The sequence below is a fragment of the Musa acuminata genome, unplaced genomic scaffold (genome assembly GCF_036884655.1).
Source record: "Musa acuminata AAA Group cultivar baxijiao unplaced genomic scaffold, Cavendish_Baxijiao_AAA HiC_scaffold_1077, whole genome shotgun sequence".
Lineage (NCBI taxonomy): Eukaryota > Viridiplantae > Streptophyta > Magnoliopsida > Zingiberales > Musaceae > Musa > Musa acuminata.
Genome location: NW_027021291.1, coordinates 1,665,237 through 1,675,766, shown reverse-complemented (window position 1 = coordinate 1,675,766; position 10,530 = coordinate 1,665,237). Strand labels below are relative to the sequence as shown.

Below are 10,530 nucleotides of genomic sequence, written 5' to 3'. Positions count from 1 at the left end.
CTAAGGTCCAAGGCGAAGGCGGCTGAGGAGGAGAAAGACAACCTCCGAAGGCTCCTGGAGGGGGCGCAGTCCGAGGCTTGCCTGGCCCGAGGCGAGGCGGCCGCCCTTACCCAGCGGCTGGAGGGGGCTTTGGCCGACGCGAAGGGGGCCTCGGAAGCCTTGGCGGCCGAGCGGGAGCGGCAGTTGGAGAAGGAGAGTGAAATAATCGAAGCCTACAAGAAATCCCCCGGCTTCCAACTCGGGCTGGTTCGGTCAGGGCAGGTTACCTACGAGTACGGGTACCGGATAGCCCTGGGCCGATTCCGGACGTGCCATCCCAGGTTGGGGGTCGAGGCGGATCCTTTTACCTCGCACCCCGAGGACTTGGACGTAGACATGCCGGAGGAGGTTCCTTTCGACGATAGCATCGGGGGCCCCGATGGCTTAGGGCAGTCTTGAAGTCGGCTCAGCCGAGCCGTTTTAGCTTCTTGTAACTTTTGTAGTCTTCGGGTCAGGTCGCAGTTGTAATCCCGTGCTTCGTAAAATCTTCTCCCAGTGTGCCTTTTCGCTTCGAGAGTTGTCTTGTATTCTCATGCTTCAGAAATAAAGGTCCTTTCCCCGTATGTTTTTGAGCTTCAGAAATTGCACAGCTTCGACTTGGGAGATGTTAACACGGGTATTGACCTCAGACAAAGAACTTTTTAAGGTTCTGGATGTTCCACGTTCTCGGCAAGGAGGAACCGTCCATCGCTGTGAGCCGATACGTACCCGGTTGGACCACGCCGGCGACCCGATATGGTCCCTCCCACTTGGGGGCCAGCTTCCCCCTCGTTCGGGTCGGGTCGCTGACCTCGGCCCTTCGTAGGACTAGATCGCCTAACTTGATCGGTCGGGGTTGTACCTTTCTGTTGTAGACCCTGGCGACGGCTCTCTGGTGAGAGAGGGCCTTCAGGTGCGCGTCGGTGCGTCGCTCCTCGAGCATGTCGAGGCTGGCGCGAAGTCCCTGGTTCGAGGCTTCCTCGTCGTAGCTCCTCGTTCGAAGCGTGGCGATAGCCATCTCGGGTGGTAGGATGGCCTCGGTTCCGAACGTCAAGCTGTACGGGGATTCTCCGGTCGTAGTCTTGGGAGTGGTGCGCAGCGACCATAACACACTGGGGAGCTCGTCCGTCCAGGTCGATCGGGCCGCAGACACTCTTCTTTTGAGGCCATCTAAGATGGACTTGTTGGTTACCTCGGCCAACCCGTTCATCTGAGGGTGGGCCACCGAGCTGAACCTTAGTTGAATGCCATGACCGGCGCAGAATTCCCGGAACCATGTGCCTACGAACTGAGGTCCGTTGTCGGTGATAATGGCCCTGGGCAACCCGAACCGAGTTACCAGGTTCTTCCACACGAATTTCTCCATCTGATGTTCCGTGATCGTCGCCAGTGGCTCGGCCTCGACCCACTTTGTGAAGTAGTCTACTCCTACAATTATGTACTTCCGCTGTCCAGAAGCCGGTGGGAAGGGACCGAGGAGGTCCAGCCCCCACTGGGCAAACGACCATGCGCAGTCGATGGGGCAGAGCGGGACCGAGGGTTGTCGGGGTGCGCGGGCGTGTTGCTAGCACGAACCGCACCGCTGAACGTAGGCTTTCGCATCTCGGCACATGGTTGGCCAGTAGTAGCCTTGGCGGAGTATCTTGTGCGCCAAGGTTCGTCCGCCGATGTGTTCGCCGCAGACCCCCTCGTGAGTTTCGGCCAGGACTGTCCGTGCTTCGTCAGGCTCCGAGCATCGCAGGAGGGGATGGGTGAAGGACCGTTTGTAAAGGCGACCACTCTCCTCGGCGTACCACGCGTGTGTGCGGCGCAGACGCCGAGCTGCGACTTCGTCGAGGGGGAGAGTTCCATCCCGCTTGAAGCGCAGCAACTCTTGCACCCACGTGGTCGGCGCACCGCCTGGGGCCATAGTCGCTACTTCGATGGCACGAGCGGGGAGCTCCTCAATCTCTGGCCACGCTTCGGGGGTTTGTCTTGACGCCAGCTTAGCGAGCGCATCGGCTCGCTCGTTTTCCTCCCTCGGAACATTAGATAATGTAAAGTAAGGGAATCTCGCGGTTAGGTCTCTTACCCGTGCCAGGTATTTGGCCATGGTTGCGTCCCGAGCTTCATATCCACCGCTGAGCTGTTTGGCCACAAGTTGCGAGTCGGTGAGGACATGTATTGCGTCCACCTGCATCTCAAGGGCCAGCCTCAATCCCGCTAGGAGTGCCTCGTATTCCGCCTCGTTATTAGTGGCTTTAAACCTGAAGCGGAGGGAACGCTCGAACGAGCGTCCGTCAGGGGCGAGGAGGACCAGCCCCGCTCCGGCACCACTCGAGTTGAACGAGCCGTCCACGTGTAGGATCCAAGCCTCGGGGGTTTGCTCGGGATCTCTGTCCATCGGAGCTAACTCCGCGACGAAGTCGGCTACCGCCTGGGCCTTCATGGCGGTCCTGGGTACGTAACTGATATCATGTTCACCGAGCTCCACCGCCCATCGGAGGAGCCGACCTGCAACATCGAATTTTGTTAAGACCTGCCGGAGAGGCTGGTCGGTGATGACTTCCACCGGGTGCGCCTGGAAGTAAGGGCGCAACTTCCGAGCCGAGAGCATCAGGGCGAGTGCGAGTTTTTCTATCGGCGGGTAGCGCTCTTCAGGTCCACTCAGGACGTGGCTGACGTAGTAGATCGGGAGTTGCGGGCCGGAGCTTTCCTTGACAAGGACGGAGCTGACCGCATGCGGGGAGGCTGCTAGGTAGAGTCCCAGCTTCTCGCCGGGGGAGACAGAGGCGAGCCGAGGGAGGCTGGCCAGGTGCTGCTTTATCTGCTTTAAAGCCTCCTCGCATTCCAATGTCCATTGGAAATTCTTCGGGTTTTTGAGCGCCTTGAAGAACGGGAGGCAGCGATCGCCCGATCGGGCGAGGAAGCGGGACAGGGCGACAAGTCTTCCGTTGAATCGCTGCAGGTCCTTAACTGTCCGGGGGGACTACATATCGATTATTGCCTGTACCTTCTCCGGGTCGGCGTCGATTCCTCTCTAGTGTACAATGAATCCTAGGAACTTCCCGGAGGTGACGCCGAAAGCGCACTTTGTGGGGTTGAGCCGCATGCCGAACTTGCGCAGCGTGGCGAAGGCCTCGGCCAGGTCGGCAAGGTGCGTTCCGGCCTCTCGGCTTTTCACAATCATGTCGTCCACGTAGACTTCCATGTTTCTGCCGATTTGATGGGCAAACATCTTGTTTACCGTCCTCTGGTATGTGGCCCCGGCATTTTTTAACCCGAACGGCATGACCTTGTAGAAGTATATCCCTTGATCGGTGAGGAAAGCCGTATGTTCTCTATCTTCGAGCGCCATCTTGATCTGGTTGTACCCTGAATAGGCGTCCATGAAAGAGAGGCGTGCATGCCCCGCCGTCGCGTCGACTAGCTGGTCGATCTTCGGGAGGGGATAGCAGTCTTTAGGACACGCACTGTTGAGACTGGTGTAGTCAATGCACATCCTCCAGCTTCCATTGTGTTTTTTCACGAGAACTACATTGGACAACCACTGAGGATACTTGGCTTCTTCTATGAAGCCTACCGCTAAGAGTCGGTCCACCTCCTCTTGTATGCCGCGTTGTTGGTCAGGGGCGTGGCGCCGGGGCTTTTGCTTCACTGGGCGAGCGTCAGGTGGGATATTGAGATGATGCTCCGCGACCTCTGGGTCGACCCCCCCCATGTCCGATGGGGACCAGGCGAAGATGTCGACATTTTCCCGCAGAAGACCGACGAGCTGTTCCCGTTCCCGTTCGGGTAGTTCCGATCCGACCCTAACCGTTTGGTTCGGCCGCGCTTCCTGCAAAGGAACGTCAACAGTGGATCCCCTCGGCTCGGGATGAGGAGCCAGTTTCTTCGCTTCCTGTGGATCTTCCAAGGGCGCCTCGGCCCTGGTTCTCTTGCCTAATGAGACGGAGGTAAGGTAGCAGCGCCTGGACTCTCGGGGGCTTCCGGTGACTTCCCCGACCCCCTCGCGAGTCAGGAATTTGACGGTCTGGTAGTAGGTTGAGACGACGGCTCTGACCTTGTTGAGGGTCGGTCGACCTAGTATGGCATTGTAAGCGGTGGGATGGTCGACCACCAGGAAAGTGGTCATTATGGTCTTCGATCTCGGCGGGGTCCCCACAGTCAGAGGCAAGGTAATGGCTCCCAGGGGCGATATTGAATCTCCCATGAACGCAGAGGCAAGGTAAACTGTGTTTTAGAGGTAATGGCTCTTAGTTTACGTCTAAACGCAGTTTTACGTCTAAACGTAGTTTGCGTCTAAACGCAGTTTTATGTCTAAACATAGTTTTGCGTTCAAAAGTAGTTTACGTCTAAAACACAATTTTATGTCTAAACACAGTTTGCGCAGTTTACGTCTAAACACAGTTTTGCGTCTAAACTCAGTTTACGTCTAAACGCAATTTTACGTCTAAACGCAGTTTGCGTCTAAACACAGTTTTACGTCTAAACATAGTTTTATGTTTAAAAGTAGTTTACGTCTAAAACACAGTTTTATGTTTAAACACAGTTTGCGCAGTTTACGTTTAAACGCAGTTTTACGTCTAAACGCAGTTTGCGTCTAAACGCAGTTTTACGTTTGAACGCAGTTTTACGTCTAAACGTAGTTTGCGTCTAAAACAGTTTCAAACGGATCTGAACTTAGAAACTAGTTCGTAAAAGCGCAGAAGACAGTTTTGCAGAATCAAAACGCAAACGTAAGCTGCAATGTAAAGATCGTACGAAAAACACCGATTTACGTCTGAATGCAGATTTGGAAAGATCAGCACTTAGAAACTTGTTCGTAAAGGCGCAGAGAGCAGTAGCTATGTAGGAGGTTTGCAGTAATGATAAGGTACTCGAAATAAAAGCAAACCAGAGATTTAGAGTGGTTCGGTCAGTCTTGACCTACTCCACTTTTGGCTTCCTCCTCCGACGAGGTCACCGACGTCAACTAGAGGCCTTTCTTCAATAGGCGAAGGCCAACTGCCCTTTTACAGTTTCACTCCTTTTGATGGGCTCAGGAGACAACCCTTACAGAACCTTTCTCTCCTCACTTTACAACTCAAAAGCTTGAAGAACAGAAGGATGAGACTTAAAGGCTTTACAACAATTTTGAGCTCTTAGAATCACAGAAAGGATCAAGATTTCGGTGTAGGTCTGTGTGCTTTCTGTGCTGAATGGGTGGGGTATTTATAGGCCCCAACCCAGTTCAAATTTGGAGCTCAAAACGATCAAATCCTGGAATTCCGGGATCAGGCGGTTGCACCTCCTGACTGGAGCGGTTGCACCGCCTGGCAGAGCTCGAAGACTGAGCTCAAGCGGTTGCACCTCTCTGTCAGGGGCGGTTGCACCGCCTGATTCTGGCTCGGAGACTGAGCCCCAGGCGGTGCCACCTCTTGACTGAGGCGGTTGCACCTCTCTGCCAGAGCTCGAAGACCGAGCTCAGGCGGTGCCACCTCTCTGTCAGGGAGGTTGCACCGCCCAGTCTAGCTCGAAGACTGAGCTCAGGCGGTGCCACCTCCTGGCTGGGGCGGTTGCACCGCCCAGTCTCACTGGGAGACTTAGCCCAGGCGGTTGCACCTCCTGCCTGGGGCGGTTTTACCTCCTTCACTATTTCAGCTCACTTGGTTTGGCTCCAAACTTGGCCCAAACCAGTCCGAACTCGAGCCTAATTGGCCCCTACTTGGGTTATAGGATTAACACCTAATCCTAACCCTAATTAACGTGCTAACTATGATTTTAAAGACATTTTCTAAGCTATTACAAAGTCCGCAAGTCAAGACTTCTTCTGGCGAGCTTCCGGCAAACTTCCGGCGGTCTTCCGATGAACTCTCGGAAACCATTCTGCGGACTCCCGGCAAGCTTCTAGACTTCACGATTTGATCTTAGCGAGTTCCAACGAGCTTCTTCGGCAAGCTCCGATCTTTCTCGGCGAGCTCCGCGAACTTCCAACGAACCTTCCGGCGAGCTTCCGAAAAACCCTTCGGCAAGCTCCCAACTCATTCTCGGCTAGTTCCGGTAGCATTCCCGACGAACCTTCGGACTTCCGTCGAACTCTCGAACTCGCAACAAATCCTTCGCGCTTGACTCCGACACTTTGTTTCGCTTTATGTCTTCATCGTTATCATAGTTAATCCTGCACAATAAAACAAAACTTCGATCGAGACAATTAATCCTAAGCAATTAACCAAGTTGTCCGACATGTCATTGGTCACTCGACGCTTCGTCCGATTCTTCGGCGCATCGTCCTCTCCTGCAGCCTATTGCCCAATCAGCCAGTTGACTCCGCAACTCCGATATCCTTGGCACAATACCCGCTCTTCTTGGCCTGATGCCCGATTCCACGGCCCGAAGCCTTCTGTCGATACGTCGACCGATCCACCGACCCGACGTCCAATCTTCTGACATGTTCCTTCGGCACAACATGATTTTCCTGCTTTAATTGTCTCATCCTGATCGAAGCATCCTGCGTTACTCAAACCGTAGATTAAATCATAAACATATATCAAGTAGTTTCATTATCAAAATACGAGATTCAACAAAGAAATCGATCAAAAAAAGGCGAGTGAAGTGATACAAAAAGAACTCTGTTCTTTGTTAGTCCTATCCATAAGAGAGGGGAGCATATGAAAAATGTAATCGATTCTTTCGTTTCCTTGGGTCACTGGCCATCTGCCGGGAGTTTCGGGTTTAATACCGATATTTTAGCAACAAATCCAATAAATCTAAGTGTAGTGCTTGGTGTATTGATTTATTTTGGAAAGGGAGTGTGTGCGAGTTGTGTATTTCAAGAATAGGTTGGATCCATCCGGCTGCACTTTATTTATGGTATTTATAGGAGAAATAGGAAAAAGGTGCACGATCTCGATGAATTACTTCTGAATAAATTAAGAAATCATATGTAAGAACCATAGCATTTCGTGACTTATTGGTAAATCCACTTTGATTCTCTATCAACCAATAATGTGAGACCATTAACATGGTTAAAGCTAAATTGTTTAAAGTCTAGGTAAAACATGGTACTCTTTCTACCACTTCTACCACTACGTTAGTAACGAAATGGTTAAAAAAAAATAGTTGGTAATTTATTTGATTTGATATAGAACACTCGTATCGATAAAAGAATTTGAACCATTTACTAGAAAAATGAGCACTTTGCTTTTTTTATCTAATGCCAAAATGACGACCTATGTATAAAAAAAAGGAATTTTTGGACTTGAAGAAACAAATAAAAAAATATAATAATTATTATTTTCATTTTTAAAAAATGAAAAATGAAATAGAATTCTAAAATTGAAAATGATAAATAAAATACAAAACAAATATAAATAAAATACAAATAAAGAAACAACTTTGTTGACAATTCTAGATTTTTGTCTGGTCTAGTCGGAAGAGTCCTCCTGATATTCTGGTCTTGTATCAGTTTTGACATCTTTGAATACAAACAGAAAAGAGAGGGTAGGCTCATTACATTAAAAAAGATATGGGAATACCCACACCATAAATAAAACATTAAAAAAGATATGGGAATACCCACACCATAAATAAAATAAATAATTGAGCGTGAGAGCCAAATGAATCGAAAGATTCATGTTTGGTTTGGGAAGAGATCATGGAAGTTTTGAAATTAATGATAAGATAATCTACTTTCATTAAATGATTTATTAGATAATCGAAAACAGAGGATTTTGAATACTATTCGAAATTCGGAAGAATTACGTAAAGGGGCCATTGAGCAGCTCGAAAGAGCCCGGGCTCGCTTATGTAAAGTGGAAATGGAAGCATATGAGTATCGAATGAATGGATACTCTGAAATAGAATGAGAAAAACAAAATTTGATTAATGCCACTAGTAATAGTTTGGAACAATTAGAAAATTACAAAAATGAAACCCTTCAGTTTGAACAACAAAGAGCGATTAATCAGGTCCGACAACGAGTTTTCCAACAAGCCTTACAAGGAGCTCTGAATAGTTGCTTGAATAGCGAGTTACATTTCCGTACGATCCGTGCTAATATTGGCATTCTCAGGGCCATGCAAGAAATAACTGATTAGCCCTTCTTTTTTTAGTTATAGTTTAGGCATTATTTTTTTCTTTTCCTTCCTAAAAAGAATAAAGAAACACTAATGGTAACCCTTCGAGCCGACGAAATTAGTAATATTAATCGTGAGCGTATTGAACAATATAGTAGAGAAATAAAGATTGTGAATACCGGTACCGTACTTCAAGTAGGCGACGGAATTGCTCGTGTTCATGGTCTTGATGAAGTAATGGCAGGTGAATTAGTAGAGTTTCAAGAGGGTACAATAGGCATTGCTCTGAATTTGGAATCAAATAATGTTGGCGTTGTATTAATGGGTGATGGTTTGATGATACAAGAGGGAAGTTCCGTAAAAGCAACAGGACGAATTGCTCAGATACCTGTGAGTGAGGGTTATTTGGGTCGTGTTATAAATGCTCTGGCTAAACCTATTGATGGGAGAGGTGAAATTTCAGCTTCTGAATCTCGGTTAATTGAATCTCCTGCCCCATGTATTATTTCTAGACGTTCTGTATATGAGCCTCTTCAAACGGGGCTTATTGCCATTGATTTGATGATCCCTAGGACGCGGTCAACAAGAATTAATTATTGGAGACAGACAGACCGGCAAAACAGCCGTAGCCACAGATACGATTCTCAATCAAAAAGGTCAAAATGTAATGTGTGTTTATGTAGCTATTGGTCAAAAAGCATCTTCTGTGGCTCAGGTAGGAAAGATGGAATATACTATTGTGGTAGTCGAAACGGCGGATTCACCTGCTACATTACAATACCTCGCTCCTTATACGGGAGCGGCTCTGGCTGAGTTTTTTATGTATCGTGGACAACATACTTTAATAATTTATGATGATCTCTCCAAACAGGCACAAGCTTATCGCCAAATGTCTCTTCTATTAAGAAGACCTCCCGGTCGTGAAGCTTATCCAGGAGATGTTTTTTATTTGCATTCACGACTTTTGGAAAGAGCCGCTAAATCAAATTCTAGTTTAGGTGAAGGAAGTATGACCGCTTTACCGATAGTTGAGACTCAATCCGGAGACGTTTCAGCTTATATTCCTACTAATGTAATTTCCATTACAGATGGACAAATATTCTTATCTGCCGATCTATTCAATGCTGGAATCCGACCTGCTATTAATGTGGGTATTTCCGTTTCCAAAGTAGGATCCGTAGCTCAAATTAAAGCCATGAAACAAGTAGCCGGCAAATCAAAATTGAAACTAGCGCAATTCACAGAGTTAGAAGCCTTTGCACAATTCGCTTCTGATCTCGATAAAGCTACTCAGAATCAATTGGCAAGAGGTCAACGATTACGCGAGTTGCTTAAACAATCCCAATCAGACCCTCTCGCAGTGGAAGAACAGATAGCTACTATTTATACCGGAGCGAATGGATATCTTGATCCGCTAGAAATTGGACAGGTAAAGAAATTTATCAATCAGTTACGTAACTACTTAAAAAACAATAAACCTAAATTTCAAGAAATTATATCTTCTACCAAGTCATTCACCGAGGAAGTAGAATTTCTTTTGAACGTTCATCGGCTTCTTAGGTAAATCCGATCTCTCAACGGTTTCTTGAATTGGCTTCCTTCCTTGGTTCTTGATCTTGGAATGGGGTTTGTCTGTGATTAGGGTGGGATCACCTTCAGCTGCGTTTCTTTGGAGTGGCACTTGGGACATGGATTTCACTTCATTTACGAAGAAGCTAATCCTTTACTTTGCCTGATTAGTTCCCATGGAGGGTTGGATCGAACTGTTTGTTTTCTTGATGTGAAGCTTCTGGTTGATCGGCTTTCTTCCACTATTTGCTTTCCGTTCGAGATCATGCTCGTTGCAAGTGTCGTTGAAAGTAGCAGCCTTTCTTTGACGGTTTCTCTAATGCAAAAACAACGTTGTCAACCGGTTAAACATTGGAGTGACATTAAAACTAAGATTTGTCACGATATGACATGATAAATAGGATTTTTGTTCGAATGATCGTAAACTGAACTTAAGTGAAAAAAAAACTTAAATATCAGATCAATATATAATTGAAACTTAATACCATGATAAATATTTTGAGTCGATGTAGACCATGATATATGATTTTGACTATTAAACGGTTCTTCTTAACAATCTCATGACTTCTGCCACTCTTAAACATCGGTTGGAGATTGGAGATTAGTGTAAAACCTAATCAAATTTACTTGTGATGAAAATAAAAACATAAAGAATATTCATTTTATCGAGGTCCTCTTATATAATCATAGATTTAGATTTGGTACACATATTTGTAAATATATTATTAGAAAAATATTGTGCAAGCCATAAATGGTAGAGGTGTTCAAATTGAACCTAACCAAGATTTCAGTTCGGATCAATTGAATTGAACTAATTTATTATATATATATATATATAATTATTTTAATTATAAACTGATTAATTGAATCGAATTAATCGAATCGATTAAATAAATTTGAATCGATT

At 47.1% G+C, this 10,530-nt stretch overlaps 1 protein-coding gene and 1 pseudogene across 1 annotated transcript; one reads left to right on the top strand and one right to left on the bottom strand.

Annotated features, from left to right (window-relative positions):
* Nucleotides 1-664: 664 nt before the first annotated feature.
* Nucleotides 665-4,210, bottom strand: LOC135666260 (uncharacterized). The gene is made up of 4 exons (XM_065177826.1): nt 3,536-4,210; nt 3,047-3,436; nt 1,599-2,959; nt 665-1,334 (listed from the first exon to the last, which is right to left on the bottom strand). The coding sequence occupies exons 1-4, from the start codon at nt 4,208-4,210 to the stop codon at nt 665-667; spliced, it is 3,096 nt and encodes a 1,031-aa protein (XP_065033898.1).
* Nucleotides 4,211-8,006: 3,796 nt separating this feature from the next.
* On the top strand, nt 8,007-9,618 carry LOC135666259 (ATP synthase subunit alpha, chloroplastic-like; annotated as a pseudogene).
* The last annotated feature ends 912 nt before the right edge of the window (nt 9,619-10,530 follow it).

Coding starts and splice junctions, on each gene's coding strand:
- LOC135666260 (XM_065177826.1), bottom strand. CDS start 4,210: ATGGGAGATTCAATATCGCCCCTGGGAGCCATTACCTTGCCTCTGACT. Junction 3,437..3,535: donor ATCCTCAGTGGTTGTCCAAT/GTAGTTCTCGTG, acceptor CCCCTCCCGAAG/ATCGACCAGCTAGTCGACGC. Junction 1,335..1,598: donor GCGAAAGCCTACGTTCAGCG/GTGCGGTTCGTG, acceptor CGGGTTGCCCAG/GGCCATTATCACCGACAACG.